The following is a 21,448-nucleotide window of genomic DNA, read 5'->3' on the forward strand; positions in this document are numbered from 1 at the left end:
AGGTTCATCTAGTCAAAGCTACGGTTTTTCCAGTAGTCATGTATGGATGTGAGAGTTGGACTATAAAGAAAGCTGAGCACTGAAGAACTGATGCTTTGGAATTGTGGTGTTGGAGAAGACTCTTGAGAGTCCCTTGGACTGCAAGGAGATCCAACCAGTCTGTCCTAAAGGAAATTAGTCCTGAATATTCATTGGAAGGACTGATGTTGAAGCTGAAACGCCAATACTTTGACTACCTGATGCGAAGAATTGACTCCTTAGAAAAGACCCTGATGCTGAGAAGATTGAAAGCAGGAGGAGAAGGGGATGACATAGGATGAAACAGTTGGATGGCATCACTGATTCCATGCACATGAGTTTGAGCAAGCTCCAGGAGATGTTTATGGACAGGGAAGCCTGGCGTACTGCAGTCCATGGGGTCACAAAGAGTCAGACACGACTGAGAGACTGAACTGGACTGATGTAGCTTAACATGTTCTTAAAATAGTACTTCTAAAATGTGGGAAAAAATGAATATACTGTCATGAAGAAGGAGTAAGTTATTTTTTATTATTTTCTCAACATTTAGATATTAAAGCATGCTATACTTCAAAACTCTTTAAATGAGCTTAATTTACCTAGCTCTAAATGACTTTTGGGTTTATTAAAAATGTCAATTTTATCACAAAATTAGTGACTAAAAATCATTCTATATTGAAAAAAGAGAAAAATAAAATACTTGCAAGAGTCATAATATATGGCTCTTGTTGGTTTTATTACAGAATGAAATGCTCTCTCCAAACACTTCCTGGAAACTCTAGCTATTTATACACAATTTATTTGCTAGCTTTTCTGCACAGCAATGTGTCATCTAGAGGCCTCCCAGAGCCTGTGCAGAGATTTGTGCCTGGCATTCTCTCCCTCCATATCAAAACTAGGCAGAACCAGTAGATTCCGTCTGTCACTAAGTTGTATTACTCTACCTAAATCTATAAGGTTAAGAACAGTATAACTATACTTTGGGAGTCTTTAATCAACCTTTCATCATAAGGTATTCACTGGGGTTTTCAGTAAAGAATAGTTTTACAAATTATATTTTAAAATATCAGTAAAATTAGTTTCAGGAGATTATGTGAAAAACATAAGAAAAATGTTCATTAATTCATAACAACTTTTTCTACACTTAATAGTTGCCTCATAGTCAATTTTTCAGGAGATGGGACTTGTCTTTTACATTATTGTATTTCCTCAGAAATAAGCAGAATAGCACTAGTCCTGAAGTGAAGTGAAAGTCACTCAGTCATGTCTGGCTCTTTTTGAGCCCATGGACTACAGTCCATGGAATTCTCCAGGCCAGAATACTGGAGACGGCAGCCTTCTCCAGGGTATTCTACCAACCCAGGGATCAAACCCAGGTCTCCCACATTGCAGGTGGATTCTTTACCAGCTGCACCACCAGGGATCCTACTAGATACTCAATAAATGTTTGTTGAACTTATGACCCTATACAATTATGGGAGACCTCAGCATTAATATTGATTTGGCCGCTAAATATTTCTTTCCCCTCATTGTGTTCAGCACTGTTCTGGGCAATGGATGATAATTCAAAGCCATGCCCAGGTTTTTCCTACTTTTAACAATTGTTTAGACTATACATTAATGAATATGCTGTGTAATCCTTAAACCTAAAGAATAGGAAAGTGAGTAGCAGCCAGGATAAACTTATGGGAAAAAAAACCCCACAATGGAATTTTACTAGAGGAAGAACAGAGGTATTTTTTTGTAGGAGAGTTGAAACCCACAGGGTCTTCCATGGCAGTGTCCAGGTCTTATTCATACTCCTGTTCCCAGCTGCTGGCAAAGTACTTGCTACATGTTTGGTGTAACCAACAGTAACAGCAGCGAACATCTATTAGGTGCTTCTCCTGAGCTAGGGAGGCCCTGTTCTAAGCACTTTACTTGCATTATTTTCTGGATTTAAAGGAAGAGTATGAACTCTAGAGCCAGATTGCCTGGATTCAGATCTGGCCTCTGCCACTTAATAGCTATAATATTGGTGGAAATTACTGACCTTCTCTGTGGTTTAGTTTCCTCAAATATAAAAGAAGATAGTATTAGTACCTACTTTATCAGATGGGAGGGCTTCCCTGGTAGCTCAGTTGGTAAATAATCTGCCTGCAATGCAGAAGATCCAAGTTCGATTCCTGGGTTGGGAAGATCCCCTGGAGAAGGGAATGGCTACCCACTCCAGTACTCTGGCCTGGGGAATTCCATGCACTGTGTAGTCCATGGGCTTGCAAAAAGTCGGACATGACTGAGCGACTTTCACTTTATCAGACGGTTGTGAGGAATATAAGAATCAGGTTTTGCTAAGCCCTTAGAACAGCTTCTGGCACATGGCAAGAGCAATTTAATGTTAGTTGCTCAGTTGTGTCCAGCTCTTTGCAACTCCATGGACCGGGGCTCCCCAGGCTCCTCACTCCATGGGATTCTCCAGGCAAGAATCCTGGAGTAGATAGCCATTCCCTGCTTCAGGTGATCTTCCTGACCCAGGGATCGAACCGGGGTCACCTGCATTGCAGGCAGATTCTTTACGTCTGAGCCACCAGGGAAGCCCAAGAGTTGTTTAAGTAGCAGCTAGTATTAGCTCGTTTACTCATCATGACCTTATGAAGTGAACTGAAGTGAAATCAAAGTCGCTGAGTCATGTCTGACTCTTTGCAACCCCATGGACTATACAGTCCATGGAATTCTCCAGGCCAGAACACTGGAGTGGGTAGTCTTTCCCTTCTCCAGGGGATCTTCTCAACCCAGGAATCGAAGGCAGGTTTCCTGCATTGCAGGTGGATTCTTTACCGGCTGAGCCACAAGGGAAGCCCCATGACCTTATGAGGTAGGAATAATTAGCCCAGCCCCATCCTGGAAACAGGACTTTGAGCAACTGGCACAGGCAACTTCCTCATTTATGCACCTGGCATGTGGCTGAGTGCCTGGCTGAGCTCTCACTCTTGCCATCAACTGCCTTTCACGGAGCCCGAGGCCCTCTACCTGTCACGAGCAGTGTCCCAGCAGTAGAGTGATGACCTGAAGTTTGTGTTCCCTATAGCTTCACACTGAGAAGTGTCAAAATTACAGCTTGGTAGGTTATTGTCTTAGGAGAAAATACATCAATAGCAGGAGGAAGAAGGGAGTGAGAGGGAAGATTTTTTTTCCCTTTGTATTCAAAGATTTCAGATCTGCCTGGAAGAATGGAGCTCCTTATTTACCATACCTTGTTCAACTCTTTTTCATGATCTGGTTGATCTGGGGTCACTGAAAATAGCTCTTTCCTTTTTTTTTCTGTTTCTTTAATAGACGATGAATAAGATAATTCAAGTCTACAAATTAAAATGAATAAAAGTTAAACTTGATAAATTGTTATGATTACATTGTTAATTTAGGCCATACTAGGCTGCAGAGACAGATTATTAATCTGCTGGAGACATTTCTAGTTACACACATGAAAAGTTCTAATACATTCAGGTCCCATAAGTATTTACATATTTAACTGAGTGCAAATAATAGTGTTAGTGAAAATAAAACACAGTAATTAATATGGAATTTCAATTATACATTAAAAATTGGCTGAATACCCAATTTGCACATGTAGATAAGATTTTTGGATAAGAAGAAAACGATTGTTTCATATAATAAAATAGCTTGGGAGCCAGTTTAAAAAAGGAAATACACCTGACCTGCTTCTACATTGTGGAAAGGAACTATGTCAGGATATGTCCAAGGGGAGCAACTACTCCATAAAAGTGATCCAAAATGATTAAATCTGACAGCCTGCCCAGAGAAAGCTCAAATAGTCTATTCTTCAGCTGCTCAATTTATAAAATGGAATAGCAACCACATATGGGCACTAGACAGAGAAGGCAATGGCACTCCACTCCAGTGCTCCTGCCTGGAAAACCCCATGGACGGAGGAGCCTGGTGGGCTGCAGTCCATGGGGTCGCTGAGGGTCGGACACAACTGAGTGACTTCACTTTCACTTTTCACTTTCATTCACTGGAGAAGGATTCACTTTTCACTTTCATTCATTGGAGAAGGAAATGGCAACCCACTCCAGTGTTCGTGCCTGGAGAATCCCAGAGACAGGGGAGCCTCGTGGGCTGCCATCTATGGGGTCACACAGAGTTGGACACGACTGAAGTGATGCAGCAGCAGCAGCAGCATGGGCACTAGAGAGGAAAGGCAGGAACTAGTATGAAAAGTACAATTTCCACAGGAAATTTGGAGAACTAGAAACAGGTAATGTTCACTTCCACATCAGGGAGATTGGTAAAATAAAAAATCGTTGAAACATGAAAAATAAAGATAACCATGCTGCCAAAGAACTAAACAGACATTTCTCCAAAGAAGACATGCAGATGGCTAACAAACACATGAAAAGATGCTCATCATCACTCATTATCAGAGAAGTGCAAATCAAAAGCACAATGAGGTACCATCTCACGCTGGTCAGAATAGCTGCTATCAAAAAGTCTACAAACAATAAACGCTGGAGAGGGTGCGGAGGAAAAGGAACCCTCTTACACTGTTGGTGGGAATGCAAACTAGTACAGCCACTATGGAGAACAGTGTGGAGATCCCTTAAAAAATTGGAAATAGAACTGCCATATGACCCAGCAATCCCACTGCTGGGCATACACACCGAGGAAACCAGAATTGAAAGAGACATGTGTACGCCAATGTTCATTGCAACATTGTTTACAATAGCCAGGACATGGAAGCAACCTAGATGTCCACTGGCAGATGAATGGATAAGAAAGCTGTGCTACATATACACAATGGAATATTACTCAGCCATTAAAAAGAATGCATTTGAATCAAGTTCTGATGAGGTGGAGGAAACTGGAGCCTATTATACAGAGTGAAATAAGTTAGAAAGAAAAACACCAATGCAGTATACTAACGCATATACATGGAATTTAGAAATATGGTAACGATAACCCTGTATGTGAGACAGCAAAAGACACACAGATGTACAGAACAGTCTCTTGGAATCTGTGGGAGAAGGCGAGGGTGGGATGATTTGAGAGGGTAGCATTGAAATGTGTATATTATCATATGTGAAGCAGATCACCGGTCCAGGTTCGATGCGTGAGACAGGGTGCTCAGGGCTGGTGCACTGGGATGACCCTGATGGATGGAATGGGGAGGGAGGTGGGAGTGGGGTTCTGGATGGGGAACACATGTACACCTGTGATTGATTCATGTCAATGTTTGGCAAAAACCAATGCAATATTGTAAAGTAATTAGCCTCCAATTAAAATAATTAATTTAAAAAAAACTTAAAAAAAAATAAAGATAACCATGCAAGAAACACAGCATGCTTTCCACTATTGCTGGGCTAACCTGATAGTGTCTGGGGTTTTGAGGAATGTACCTACCTGTAACTGAGCATGATTTTACATTTCCAAACAGCTTTTAAAATAGTTCCACAAATCAGAAACTTAAGCCACACATACAAACAAAACAAAATCTGAGAGACGAGAGAAATAACTAATGAAAAGATGGAAAATAAAGGGCTCTTTTAAAATGTATAAATTATACATGTATCCATTCTCCCCTGTACTCCTCTCCCATTCAGGTAGAGTTCCCTGTCCTATACAGTAGGATCTCGTTGGCTATCCATTTTAATATAGCAGAGTGTATATGGATACATGTTTATGTATGGCTGAGTCCCTTTCCTGTCCAGCTGAAACTATCACAATATTGTTAACTGGCTATACTCCGATATAAAACAAAAAGTTAAAAAAATAAAAGGTATAAATTAATAGTGATATCCTTGAGGTGCATGTGTCTGGACTGGACTACTTTTTTTGGTCATCAAATATACATATTAACTCTGTAGAAAACATAGTTTATCACAGTACATATACTGCGATAAGATGTCATCTAGGGAAAACCACTGTCAGCATTTTTGTGTATACTGTCTTTTTTGTCTATGCATATGTGTATAAACACACGTTTCCCATACAATTAGCATGTACTGTACACACTGCTTTTCAGGCCCCTTTTGTTTCCCCTCAGTAATATATTGTGAGCATTTTATCCAGTATTCTAAAACATTATTTTAGGATCAATCTTAAATTTGTCTTCTTTGCTATGATTTTAAAATGGTGAAAAATGAAATTTCCTATTGTTAATTCTTTCCAAGCAATTCAGGGAGTGGAATGCTGCACTGAATGGTAAAAACCTCATAATGATCTTATAAATTTCAGTGAGTGAGTGGAATAAACATCAAGCTTTAATGTGGACAAGTTCAAGAAGAAAATAATAATCATGTTAACATAAAGACACAAAGGAACTATCATTTATCATGTAAGAAGGGAATGTAGGAATTATTTTTAATAACTCTCAGAACATGTCATCCCAAGATGCTTCTATAAGTAAAGAAAAGAAAAAGCTAACAAAATCTTGGCATTAATGAGAAAAGTTTTGAAAATAAATAAAAACACTACAAGGCTACTGTGATAAAACTATTGTGTGTTTACACTCAGTAGCCTTGGCTGCTTCACCCTAATACAACTGTAAAAAACAAACAGAATTCAAACAAAAAAAAAACGATAAAGAGGACAGAATCATGTTCAAATGAACACAAACTAAAAGGATTAGAAATTTTCAATGGGAAAGATGAAGGCTGAGAAGACTATGCCCGAAGTCTAAAATACAACAGAAGCTGTGAAAAGTTAAATACCTATTTTTCATCGAATCTCAGAATACTAGAACTGAAGACTATCCTCCAAATGAGAAGGCTGTAATTTGGAGACCAAAATATATACCAGCTTAAATAGAAAATGTAAGCAGGCATAACAGAAGAGTTGTATTGGCCAAATATGCAAATAACTGTAAGGTTTTAGATTAAATCATATATTCAAGGAAAGTTGGCCATGTCTGGAATTAAAAATTGACTGTGTGAGATACAGCTCCAGAGAAAATACCTATAATGCTCTTCATAAACCAAAGCTAGACATGGGCTGAATGGTTTGCTATTCTTGGAAATTTCTTATGTTTATAGGAAATTTCTTAGGCATATACATTCCATATGTGAAGACATTTTTCACCAACTCACCACACCGGAACAGTGTCTTGCACATAATATATTTCCAGTGGATTTATTAATGATCAGTGGTGATGACATATAGCTTGTATATCTGACCACTCTAAAGCTCGTACTGGCTAATAGGCATTCTACCACTCTTGGTTAGATGGACAAGAGGTTACTCTGGGGAATATTAATTTGCCATTTGAAGACCTCAAAGGAATGCTAGCAGGTCCTACAGCTTTGAAAAAATAATGCTTCCCTTGGTGGCTCAGATAGTAAAGAACCTGCCTGCAGTGCAGGAGACCCCAGTTCGATCCCTGGGTCAGGGAGATCCCCTGGAGGAGGGCATAGTAACCCACACCAGTACTCTTGCCTGGAGAATCCCATGGTCAGAGGAGCATGGTGGGCTACAGTCTATGGGGTCACAAGGAGTTAGACATGACTGAGCAACTAACACTTTAAAACAATGTAATCATCTTTCAATAAATATCCATCCTCTTTTGGCCATTCAGTTTCTAAAGTCCTATCACTGATCTGGCATTAGCCTTCAGATGTGAGAAGGACTCAAGGTCTACTGAGAATTGGAACAGCAGGGAATAGTTAGAACAGTCTTATTCACAAATATAGACATTTAATAATCCTCAGCAGTGCCATTTCCTTTGTGGTTATATGCTACACAATTCCTGACTTTAAAAGAGGATAAAACATCTGCCCTAACAAAACTCTTAATGGAACTGACAAGGTGATGAGTTTGGAGGCCAAAATAAATAAAACATTTATGAGTGAAAAGTTGATGCTTAAGACCATCAACATAAAAACATTTGAAAAACATGTAGTAAATCTTATTTATAAACACTGATTGTTTATAGTATGGAGCTAATATTTAATTATATGAAGACCTACAAGACCTTTTAGAACTAACACCCAAAAAAGATGTCCTTTTCATTATAGGGGACTGGAATGCAAAAGTAGGAAGTCAAGAAACACCTGAAGTAACAGGCAAATTTGGCCTTGGAATACGGAATGAAGCAGGGCAAAGACTAATAGAGTTTTGCCAAGAAAATGCACTGGTCATAGCAAACACCCTCTTCCAACAACACAAGAGAAGACTCTACACATGGACATCACCAGATGGTCAACACCGAAATCAGATTGATTATATTCTTTGCAGCCAAAGATGGAGAAGCTCTATACAGTCAACAAAACAAGACCAGGAATGACTGTGGCTCAGATCATGAACTCCTTATTATCAAATTCAGACTTACGTTGAAGAAAGTAGGGAAAACCACTAGACCATTCAGTTATGACCTAAATTAAATCCCTTATGATTATACAGTGGAAGTAAGAAATAGATTTAAGGGCCTAGATCTGATAGATAGACTGCCTGATGGACTATGGAATGAGGTTTGTGATACTGTACAGGAGACAGGGATCAAGACCATCCCCATGGAAAAGAAATGCAAAAAAGCAAAATGGCTGCCTGGGGAGGCCTTACAAATAGCTGTGAAAAGAAGAGAAGTGAAAAGCAAAGGAGAAAAGGAAAGATACAAGCATCTGAATGCAGAGTTCCAAAGAATAGCAAGAAGAGATAAGAAAGCCTTCTTCAGCGATCAATGCAAAGAAATAGAGGAAAACAACAGAATGGGAAAGACTAGAGATCTCTTCAAGAAAATTAGAGATAACAAGGGAACATTCATGCAAAGATGGGCTCGATAAAGGACAGAAATGGTATGGACCTAACAGAAGCAGAAGATATTAAGAAGAGATGGCAAGAATACACAGAAGAACTGTACAAAAAAGATCTTCACGACCCAGATAATCACGATGGTGTGATCACTGACCTAGAGCCAGACATCCTGGAATGTGAAGTCAAGTGGGCCTTAGAAAGCCTCACTATGAACAAAGCTAGTGGAGGTGATGGAATTCCAGTTGAGCTATTTCAAATCCTGAAAGATGATGCTGTGAAAGTGCTGCACTCAATATGCTAGAACTTGGGAAAACTCAGTAGTGGCCAAAGGACTGGAAAAGGTCAGTTTTCATTCCAATCCCAAAGAAAGGCAATGACAAAGAATGCTCAAACTACCACACAATTGCACTCATCTCACATGCTAGTAAAGTAATGCTCAAAATCCTCCAAGCCAGGCTTCAGTAATACGTGAACCGTGAACTTCCTGATGTTCAAGCTGGTTTTAGAAAAGGCAGAGGAACCAGAGATCAAATTGCCAACATCCCCTGGATCATGGAAAAAGCAAGAGAGTTCCAGAAAAAACATCTATTTCTGCTTTATTGACTATGCCAAAGACTTTGACTGTGTGGATCACAATAAACTGTGGAAAATTCTGAAAGAGATGGGAATACCAGACCACCCGACCTGCCTCTTGAGAAATCTGTATGCAGGTCAGGAAGCAACAGTTAGAACTGGACATGGGACAACAGACTGGTTCCAAATAGGAAAAGGAGTATGTCAAGGCTGTATATTTTCACCCTGTTTAACTTCTATGCAGAGTACATCATGAGAAACGCTGGACTGGAAGAAACACAAGCTGGAATCAAGATTGCCGGGAGAAATATCAATAACCTCAGATATGCAGATGACACCACCCTTATGGCAGAAAGTGAAGAGGAATTCAAAAGCCTCTTGATGAAAGTGAAAGTGGAGAGTGAAAAAGATGGTTTAAAGCTCAACATTCAGAAAACAAAGATCATGGCATCCGGTCCCATCACTTCATGGGAAATAGATGGGGAAACAGTGGAAACAGTGTCAGACTTTATTTTTGGGGCTCCAAAATCACTGCAGATGGTGATTGCAGCCATGAAATTAAAAGACACTTACTCCTTGGAAGGAAAGTTATGACTAACCTAAATAGCATATTCAAAAGCAGAGACATTACTTTGCCAACAAAGGTCCGTCTAGTCAAGGCTATGGTTTTTCCAGAGGTCATGTATGGATGTGAGAGTTGGGACTGTGAAGAAGGCTGAGCGCCGAAGAATTGATGCTTTTGAACTGTGGTGTTGGAGAAGACTCTTGAGAGTCCCTTGGACTGCAAGGAGATCCAACCAGTCCATTCTGAAGGAGATCAGCCCTGGAATTTCTTTGGAGGGAATGATGCTGAAGCTGAAACTCCAGTACTTTGGCCACCTTATGGGAAGAGTTGACTCATTGGAAAAGACTCTGATGCTGGGAGGGATTGGGGGCAGGAGGAGAAGGGGACGACAGAGGATGAGATGGCTGGATGGCATTACTGATTTGATGGACGTGAGTCTCAGTGAACTCCGGGAGTTGGTGATGGACAGGGAGGCCTGGCATGCTGCGATTCATGGGGTCGCAAAGAGTCGGACATGACAGAGTGACTGAACTGAACTGAACTGATACTATTGTTCATACAATATTCTGAAGAATAAATGTTCTAAGAAAGTCTTTGACTTCATAAGTATCCATAATATCAGAACATGCTATAATATTCCAGGTAAGTAAAGACATAGATTTTGAAGATAAAATAATCACTACCTTTATTTTTAATATCTAATAATACCTTATAATTAATAGCATAACAATACAAAACAGACTTTTAATTCCAATTTCAAACATAAAACTCTTAAAAATATTTAAGCATCATGTTTTGAACAGTTCTTCTCAGGTTGCTGAATATAAAAATACCTTTTCTTATTTTCTTGAGTACTTTGGGACTCTCCTAGTTTTAACAGTTCTCTGTGCAACTGCAATCGTTCCATTTCTATAATTCTCAAGAGATCATCACGTGACTGTAACTCACTTTTCACTTCTGAGAGTCCTGCTTCCATGGCCTAAATAAAAACATCAAAATTTTTCAATGCTCACATTTGGATATCATGATGTATGCAATACATTTTAAAATATTTAATATATATGAAGCATCCTAATTTCAAATGACCTGATACCTAGTCCTTTGCTGGCTTAGCTTTACAGAATTTCATTCATTTATTCAACAAATACTTACTGAACTCTTAACTCTGCTCAGCACTGAGGATACAGACACAGGATCTGTCCTCACAAGCTCACAGTCTAGTAATAAAGACAAAGAATCATCCACATATGGCCATACTATATGAAAGAGGGAAACATAAAAGCATGAGTACCAATGCCTAAAATTTGGATTAATGCAAATAATTGTGAATGGCCAAGAAAAACCTAATTTCAAAGCTGGCCAACAACGTGAATTATAAACTGTGGTTTATGGTTCCATTATTGCCCAACAGTAGCCCTACTTTAGCTGGTAACTAGAAACACCAGCAATCCTGTGAGCCCCATGTTTTATTTGGATAATAGCAGAGGCTTGAGCAAGTTTAGAAGCTGTTGGGAAGGATCCAGCTGGGACAGAGAAGGGTTAACACTGATGCTGTCACGGTCCAGAGAAGGTGGGTGAGGTGGGTCCCAAAGCACAAGTGAAAGAGTTGCCTAAAGGAGAAGAGAGTCCCGCTGCCCTTTCAACAGGAAAGAAGGGAGGAAGATGTCAACAGGAAAGAAGGGAGGAAGATGGAATGGAGACACACGCATTTGGAAGGAGGGGTAGGAGGGCGGACATCTGTTGGCTTGTATTTTCCTTGTGAAGGACAAAGGCAATGCCAGTGGAAGGAGAGGTGGAAGTGGGCCTTGAAAAGGGAATTTCTGAGAGTGGAGAAGGTTCGAGATGGCCTGCAGTGAATCAGTCATCAAATCTACTGCCATTTTTCAGTTCAGTTTAGTTTAGTAGCTCAGTTGTGTCTGACTCTTTGGGACCCCATGAATCACAGCACGCCAGGCCTCCCTGTCCATCGCCAACTCCAGGAGTTTACTCAAACTCATGTCCATCGAGTCAGTGATGCCATCCAGACATCTCATCCTCTGTCGTCCCCTTCTCCTCCTGCCCCTAATCCCTCCAAACATCAGAGTCTTTTCCAGTGAGTCAACTCTGTGCATCAGGTGGCCAAAGCACTGGAGTTTCAGTGTCAACATCAGTCCTTCCAATGAACACACAGGACTGATTTCTTTTAGGATGGACTGGTTGGATCTCCTTGCAGTCCAAGGGACTCGCAAGAGTCTTCTCCAACACCACAGTTCAAAAGCACCAATTTTTCGGCACTCAGCTTTCTTCATAGTCCAGCTCTCACATCCATACATGACCACTGGAAAAATCATAGCCTTGACTAGATGGACCTTTGTTGGCAAAGTAATATCTCTGCTTTTCAATATGCTATTTAGGTTGGTCATAACTTTCCTTCCAAGGAGTAAGTGTCTTTTAATTTCATGGCTACAATCACCATCTGCAGTGATTTTGGAGCCCAGAAAAATAAAGTCTGACACTGTTTCCACTGTTTCCCCATCTATTTCCCATGAAGTGATGGGACCGGATGCCATGATCTTAGTTTTCTGAACATTGAGCTTTAAGCCAACTTCTTCATTCTCCTCTTTCACTTTCATCAAGAGGCTTTTTAGTTCTTCTTCACTTTCTGCCATAAGGGTGGTGTCATCTGAATATCTGAGGTTATTCATAGTTCTCCCAGCAATCTTGATTCTAGCTTGTGCTTCTTCCAGCCCAGCGTTTCTAATGATGTACTCTGCATATAAGTTAAATAAGCAGGGTGACAATACACAGCCTTGATGTACTCCTTTTCCTATTTGGAACCAGTCTGTTGTTCCATGTCCAGTTCTGACTCTTGCTTCCTGACCTGCATATAGGTTTCTCAAGGGCCAGGTCAGGTGGTCTGGTATTCCCATCTCTTTCAGAATTTTCCACAGTTTATTGTGATCCACACAGTCAAAGGCTTTGGCATAGTCAATAAAGCAGAAATAGATGTTTTTCTGGAACTCTCTTGAGTTTTCCGTGATCCAGCAGATGTTGTCAATTTGATCTCTGGTTCCTCTGCTTTTTCTAAAACCAGCTTGAATATCTGGAAGTTCACGGTTCACGTATTGCTGAAGCCTGGCTTTTTTGAGCATTACTTTACTAGCGTGTGAGATGAGTGCAACTGTGCAGTAGTTTGAGCATTCTTTGGCATTGCCTTTCTTTGGGATTGGAATGAAAACTGACCTTTTCCAGTCCTGTGGCCACTGCTGAGTTTTCCAAATTGGCTGGCATATTGGGTGCAGCACTTTCACAGCATCATCTTTCAGGATTTGAAATAGCTCAACTGGAATTCCATCATCTCCACTAGCTTTATTCGTAGTGATGCTTCCTAAGGCCCACTTGACTTCACATTCCAGGATGTCTAGCTCTAGGTCAGTGATCACACTATCATGATTATCTGGGTCATGAAGATCTTTTTTGTACAGTTCTTCTGTGTATTTTTGCCACCTCTTCTTAATATCTTCTGCTTCTGTTAGGTCCCTACCATTTCTGTCCTTTATTGAGCCCATCTTTGCATGAAATGTTCCCTTGTTATCTCTAATTTTCTTGAAGAGATCTCTAGTCTTTCCCATTCTGTTGTTTTCCTCTATTTCTTTGCATTGATCGCTGAGGAAGGTTTTCTTATCTCTTCCTGCTATTCTTTGGAACTCTGCATTCAGATGCTTATATCTTTCCTTTTCTCCTTTGCTTTTCACTTCTCTTCTTTTCACAGCTATTTATAAGGCCTCCCCAGGCAGCCATTTTGCTTTTTTGCATCTTTTCCATGGGGATGGTCTTGATCCCTGTCTCCTGTACAATGTCACGAACCTCCGTCCATAGTTCATCAGGCACTCTATCATATCTAATCCCTTAAATCTACTTCTCACTTCCACTGTATAATCATAAGGGATTTGATTCAGGTCATACCTGAATGCTCTAGTGGGTTTCCTTACTTTCTTCAATTTAAGTCTGAATTTGGCAGTAAGTTCATGATCTGAGCCAGTCTACTCCCAGTCTTCTTTTTGCTGACTGTATAGAGCTTCTCCATCTTTGGCTGCAAAGAATATAATCAATCTGATTTCAGTGTTGACCATCTGGTAATGGTCAACAATTGTAAAAATTTCCATTTTTACAGATGAGCAAATTGAGGGCCAGGGTTGGCCCAAAGTTACACAGCTCATAAGTGGCAGATTCTGCAATGGAAAAATTAAAATCTTTTGTCTACTAGTCTAGGTAGAACATTTAAGACTCAAAAATAATTTTTTCATGAAAAATAATTAAAACAAACCTGCAGCTTATTGGTAAAGATGAGGGCAGGGCTGCTCTTAGGGCACTGCTAATAAAGACATTTACTCCTTGGAAGGAAAGTTATGACCAACCTAGAGAGCATATTAAAAAGCAGAGACATTACTTTGCCAACAAAGGCTATGGTTTTTCCAGTGGTCATGTATGGATGTGAGAGCTGGACTATAAAGAAAGCTGAGTGCCGAAAAATTGCTGCTTTTGAACTGTGGTGTTGGAGAAGACTCTTGAGAGTCCCTTGAGACTGCACGGAGATCCAACCAGTCCATCTTAAAGGAGATCAGTCCTGGGTGTTCATTGTAAGGACTGATGTTGATGCTAAATCTCCAGTACTTTGGCCACCTGATGCGAAGAACTGACTCATTTGAAAAGACCCTGATGTTGGGAAAGATTGAGGGCAGAAGGATAAGGGGACGACAGAGGATGAGATGGTTGGATGGCATCACTGACTCAATGGACATGGGTTTGGGTGGACTCCGGGAGTTGGTGATGGACAGGGAGGCCTGGTGTCCTGCAGTCCATGGGGTCACAAAGAGTCGGACACGACTGACTGACTGAACTGAACTGAACTGAACTGAAATAAACTTTATGTGGATGTCATGCATTACTTTACCCAATTTAAGAAGGTATTCTCTGGGCTCCCTGCATTGCAAATTTGCCACCAGGGAGCAATCGAACGTGAAACTGCATGTAGAGGAGTGGGCCTGCCTTCCTTGGGGAAGAGGGGTCACAAGAGGGCTCTAACTCCAGACCAGCAAAATGTAGTATCACCATGGGTGACAACTGACAAAAATTCTATAAAATCTGATAATAATGAGTCATTTATGTACTGTCATTAGACAATAATACCTAAAAGCGTCACATTTGGAGATATCATTAAGGGATAAAAGGCTTATTTGTGATCCAGAGACACAGAAAAGAGAAGTTAAACCTGAAACTTACAATAAATAATGATTCGACACGTTTTTCTAACATGTAGGAATATGTGAAAGTTTTTAATTGACAGCCTTATGTAAATTTACTATAGAGTATAAGAAAAGAAGCTTTATTGCTATTGATAAATTGAGTTGCTTTTTTGACTTACGTAATATCCCTTTGAATTCAAAGTCAATAGTACTGGGTTGACACAAGAATTGGGGATTTAACTTAGATGTAGTTTTAAAATTAGCATGCTTTTGTATAAAAAGTCAAATCAATTATTTGCCAATGTGGATGCAAATATTCAGGAAAATGATTCTTTGGTACTTGATTCAGTTATTGGAACACTGTCAAGTTTACTTGGAACAACTTGTGTGTGTATGCAAGTCTAAAATTTTAACTGTAAATTTTATAAAATCTAAATACAGATCAGGTATTCCTGGTGATACTTAATATCCAAATTGAGATGTGCTGCAAGTGTAACATATACACTGGATTTTGAAGGCTAATTATGAAAAGAAATGTAAAATATCTCATTAATAATTTTTTGACATTGATTTTATGTTGAAATGATAACACTTTGGATATGTGTTGTGCTGAATAAAATTTATTACTATTATATATTAATTTTACCCATTTCTTATGACGTTTTTTAATGTGGCTACTGCTGCTGCTAAGTCGCTTCAGTCATGCCCAACTCTGTGCGACCCCATACATGGCACCCCATCAGGGCTCCCCTGTCCATGGGATTCTCCAGGCAAGAACACTGGAATGGGTTGCCATTTCCTTCTCCAATGCATGAAAGTGAAAAGTCAAAGTGAAGTTGCTCAGTCGTGTCTGGCTCTTAGCGACCCCATGGACTGCAGCCCACCAGGCTCCTCCGTCCATAAGATTTTCCAGGCAAGAGTACTGGAGTGGGTTGCCATTTCCTTCTCCAATGCATGAAAGTGAAAAGTGAAAGTGAAGTCGCTTAGTCGTGTCTGACTCCTAGCGACCCCATGGACTGTAGCCCACCAGGCTCCTCCGTCCGTGGGATTTTCCAGGCAGGAGTACTGGAGTTGGGTGCCATTGCCTTCTCCTAGTAAAGTTTAAGTTACATTTGTGTATTATATTTCTATAGGACTGTGCGGCTCTAATAGCTTAATGACACATTAACAAGCAAAGAAAGGTCATATTTTTTGGCATAGATATTAGAAAAAATACAGAACAATTTATTTCTGTCATTGACTACCAATGGGAAATATTGCACACTTTCAAAATGTGAGTGTAGTGCAGCACAGAAAATAAATACATGTAATGGAATAGATGTGTCTGCTGACACATTTCAAGGTTGTAGAAAGACAAGTGAGAAGATGTGATTCTGTGGAAATTCAGATGCAGCTGGCATTAAAGTGCGTTGTAAACGAAAGAGAATTTTATATACAGTAAGTGACAGTACTGCGGGCTGAAACGGTTGTCTTTTTAAATGTATGTGCAAGATGCGGAGCACTAACACATGACAGTTTCTCAAAAAGAGACGAGAAACTTGTTTCTAAAAACACGCACTGGTTATAGTGATCATTCACCTCTAATTATTCCCATTTGGTAAAACATAATTTTTGTAAAACAAGTTTAAGGCCCATCTGTTTAGTTATAAAATTTTTAGACATCTTGAAGGTTTTGAAGCAAATTATTTCTCAAAAGTCTTTTCATTAGAACTATAACACTTTTTGGTGTGTGAAACTTAATCCAGAATAATTTGAATTGCTTTTTTTAAACAAGTCAATCCCTTGTAAAGTATAAAATGGAGATGTTTAAATTTACTAATGCTCTTAGATCCAAGGATAAATAAATTAGTTTTTACATGAACAAAAATCTGTAAAACTAATTTTGGGAAACTTTCTCATAGAAATTGGTGGATTATAAATAAATAAAACCCAGTCACAGCAAAATTTATCATTAACTCTGGAAAACATCACAAGTACACTTAGAGAATTACTGGTGAAGTCTATGAGAAAAATAACATTTCAAAATTTAAAGCAAGGTTTCTCAGCCTCAGCAAAATTTACAATTTGGTCTGTATAATTCTTTGTTGTGGGGTTTGTCTCGTACATTGTGAGATTGTTTTAGATGTTTAGCAGCAACCCAAACCTCTACCCACTAAATGCCAATAACACCCCTCTTCCCTGTAGTGATAACCAAAGACTGTATTGTGGAGCACTAACATATGACAAGTATTGCCAAGTGTCACTGGGGAAGCAAAATCACCTCAGTAGAGAATCACTGATTTAAAGGAACATCAGCTTCCCTGGTGGCTCATGGCTGAGATGGTTAAGAATCTTCCTGCAATGCAGGAGACCTGGGTTCGATTCCAGGGTCAGGAAGATCCCCTGGAGAAGGGAATGGCAACCCATTCTAGTATTCTTGCCTAGAGAATCCCATGGACAGAGGAGCCTGGCGGGCTACAGTCCACGGGATCTCAAAGAGGCAAACAGGACTGAGCAACTAACACCTTTCTTTCAGAACAGTTAGGAAATTAAGATAGTTATATTTATAAACTTTAGTATAAGTATCAATCAAAATATTTTATAATTATTTTGACTTCTATGAGTAGTTGGGTTTTTATTCTGTTGGTATATATTTAGGAATGTTAATAAATTAAGTACATTAATAAATATTTATAAGGAAAAGTCAAAGTGGGTGACATGAACTTTCATTTTTTAAGAAATTTTATTATTGGAATATAATTGCTTTACAAGGCTGTTAGTTTCTGCTGTATAACAATGTGAACCAGCTATATGTATACTGGAGCCCCTCCCTCTTGAGCCTCTCTCCCCACCACACCCATCCTATCCGTCCAGATCATCACAGCACCAAGCTGAGCTCCGTGAGCTACACAGCAGCTTCCCACCAGCTGTTTATCTTACACATGGTAATGTATATACGGCAACATTCCTCTCCCAGTTTATCCCACCCTCCCTTTCCCCTGCAGGGTCCAGGAGTTTGTTCTCTACATCTGTGTCTCTATTCCTGCTAACATGGACCTTCCTTAGCCCAGACAACCTACAGAGCCTTCTCAGGAGTACAGGTAAGCTCCCCACTCCCACCCTGCAAGTCTGTAAAAATCGTGGGTGAGGGATGAGTCATATCATGCATTAGAAGGGTCAATCAATATGACAATTGTGCTAAAGGATGGATACCATGGCGTTGGCCATCAGGAGGTGACGTCCTCTACCTTCCGGCAATGCATTCACTCTCAGGCTGCACTTTCTCACTTGTGCACGGGAGCCCGAGTGTGACAGGGTGAGCAGCACAGGCTTACGGTGCTCACGCAGAGACAGCAGGGGTTGTGATCTGGACCGGGAATGTTAATTTATTAATGCTTCTCAATGCACACACTTCCTCCATTTGCAGCCTTCTTTCTTTTAACAAGATTCTCCAGTGTACTTCTTGGAAAAGTATAAAAGATGAAGTTCTGAGAAGGAGAAAAGTGGGGTTGATGAAGGAAAGCATTATAGAGAAAGTCAGTCACGCTGCCATGAAAGGGGAACAGAACCTCTTCCTAGAACACTGGGCAGGAATAGAGATTTCTATTCCACATGTGAGCCAAGAACCAAAAGCTGAATCTCTGTCTATAAAAGACAATGTTCTTGGGCTGTAATAAATTCAAACAGAACTCTTTTTGGAGAGATTAAAAGGAATTAATGTTCTTGAAGAATCAGGATCTCACTAAAAAGTAGAACCAAGCTTCATAACTAGAGCTACAGAAGAAATATGTTTCAGGCAAACCAATGAAAACAGAACAAAATAGGTCGGAGCAGAAAACAGATTCCTAGGGACCAGAGCCAAAAAGACCTCAAGAAGCGGCAAAGAGAAGTCCTCAGTCTGAGAACAAGGGGAGAATATTCAGGTAATACCCAGAAAACCAATTTCATTTATTGACTGTGACCCTGGTGCAGGATCCAACCAGTACAAAGGCAGCTGCTGCTGCTGCTGCTGAGTAACCCTTCAGTTGTGTCCGACTCTGTGCGACCCCATAGACGGCAGCCTGTCAGGCTCCCGTGTCCCTGGGATTCTCCAGGAAAGAACACTGGAGTGGGTTGCCATTTCCTTCTCCAGTGCATGAAAGTGAAAAGTGAAAGTGAAGTTGTTCAGTCGTCCTCTTAGTGATAACCAAAGACTGTATTGTGGAGCACTAACATATGACAAGTATTGCCAAGTGTCACTGGGGAAGCAAAATCACCTCACTGATTTAAAGGAACATCAGCTTCCCTGGTGGCTCATGGCTGAGATGGTTAAGAATTTCCTGCAATGCAGGAGACCTGGGTTCGATTCCAGGGTCAGGAAGATCCCCTGGAGAAGGGAATGGCAACCCATTCTAGTATTCTTGCCTAGAGAATCCCATGGACAGAGGAGCCTGGCGGGCTACAGTCCACGGGATCTCAAAGAGGCAAACAGGACTGAGCAACTAACACCTTTCTTTCAGAACAGTTAGGAAATTAAGATAGTTATATTTATAAACTTTAGTATAAGTATCAATCAAAATATTTTATAATTATTTTGACTTCTATGAGTAGTTGGGTTTTTATTCTGTTGGTATATATTTAGGAATGTTAATAAATTAAGTACATTAATAAATATTTATAAGGAAAAGTCAAAGTGGGTGACATGAACTTTCATTTTTTAAGAAATTTTATTATTGGAATATAATTGCTTTACAAGGCTGTTAGTTTCTGCTGTATAACAATGTGAACCAGCTATATGTATACTGGAGCCCCTCCCTCTTGAGCCTCTCTCCCCACCACACCCATCCTATCCGTCCAGATCATCACAGCACCAAGCTGAGCTCCGTGAGCTACACAGCAGCTTCCCACCAGCTGTTTATCTTACACATGGTAATGTATATACGGCAACATTCCTCTCCCAGTTTATCCCACCCTCCCTTTCCCCTGCAGGGTCCAGGAGTTTGTTCTCTACATCTGTGTCTCTATTCCTGCTAACATGGACCTTCCTTAGCCCAGACAACCTACAGAGCCTTCTCAGGAGTACAGGTAAGCTCCCCACTCCCACCCTGCAAGTCTGTAAAAATCGTGGGTGAGGGATGAGTCATATCATGCATTAGAAGGGTCAATCAATATGACAATTGTGCTAAAGGATGGATACCATGGCGTTGGCCATCAGGAGGTGACGTCCTCTACCTTCCGGCAATGCATTCACTCTCAGGCTGCACTTTCTCACTTGTGCACAGGAGCCCGAGTGTGACAGGGTGAGCAGCACAGGCTTACGGTGCTCACGCAGAGACAGCAGGGGTTGTGATCTGGACCGGGAATGTTAATTTATTAATGCTTCTCAATGCACACACTTCCTCCATTTGCAGCCTTCTTTCTTTTAACAAGATTCTCCAGTGTACTTCTTGGAAAAGTATAAAAGATGAAGTTCTGAGAAGGAGAAAAGTGGGGTTGATGAAGGAAAGCATTATAGAGAAAGTCAGTCACGCTGCCATGAAAGGGGAACAGAACCTCTTCCTAGAACACTGGGCAGGAATAGAGATTTCTATTCCACATGTGAGCCAAGAACCAAAAGCTGAATCTCTGTCTATAAAAGACAATGTTCTTGGGCTGTAATAAATTCAAACAGAACTCTTTTTGGAGAGATTAAAAGGAATTAATGTTCTTGAAGAATCAGGATCTCACTAAAAAGTAGAACCAAGCTTCATAACTAGAGCTACAGAAGAAATATGTTTCAGGCAAACCAATGAAAACAGAACAAAATAGGTCGGAGCAGAAAACAGATTCCTAGGGACCAGAGCCAAAAAGACCTCAAGAAGCGGCAAAGAGAAGTCCTCAGTCTGAGAACAAGGGGAGAATATTCAGGTAATACCCAGAAAACCAATTTCATTTATTGACTGTGACCCTGGTGCAGGATCCAACCAGTACAAAGGCAGCTGCTGCTGCTGCTGCTGAGTCCCTTCAGTTGTGTCCGACTCTGTGCGACCCCATAGACGGCAGCCTGTCAGGCTCCCGTGTCCCTGGGATTCTCCAGGAAAGAACACTGGAGTGGGTTGCCATTTCCTTCTCCAGTGCATGAAAGTGAAAAGTGAAAGTGAAGTTGTTCAGTCGTGTCAGACTCTTAGCAACCCCATGGGCTGCAGCCCACCAGGCTCCTCCATCCATGGGATTTTCCGGGCAAGAGTACTGGAGTGGGGTGCCATTGCCTTCTCTGACAAAGACAGCTACAAAGATGTAAATATAAGTTGCCTTTAATGCAGAGCCAGAGGCGTGACCGGTGGCTCCTATCCCGGGAGACAAAGGGGAAGCAGGCCCCAGGTGAAGG

At 40.5% G+C, this 21,448-nt stretch overlaps 1 protein-coding gene across 6 annotated transcripts in view; it reads right to left on the bottom strand.

Annotated features, from left to right (window-relative positions):
- Window positions 1-21,448, bottom strand: part of DEUP1 (deuterosome assembly protein 1) — a 142,307-nt gene that overhangs the window by 64,044 nt on the left and 56,815 nt on the right. For all 6 annotated transcript variants that reach the window (XM_061405985.1, XM_061405988.1, XM_061405984.1 and 3 more), the window contains 2 exons: window positions 10,732-10,877; window positions 3,251-3,356 (listed from right to left, as the gene is read on the bottom strand). In XM_061405985.1, the coding sequence (XP_061261969.1) occupies window positions 3,251-3,356; window positions 10,732-10,877 (252 nt within the window). The remainder of the gene's footprint in view (window positions 1-3,250; window positions 3,357-10,731; window positions 10,878-21,448) is intronic.

Source organism: Bos javanicus, chromosome 29 (assembly GCF_032452875.1).
Source record: "Bos javanicus breed banteng chromosome 29, ARS-OSU_banteng_1.0, whole genome shotgun sequence".
Lineage (NCBI taxonomy): Eukaryota > Metazoa > Chordata > Mammalia > Artiodactyla > Bovidae > Bos > Bos javanicus.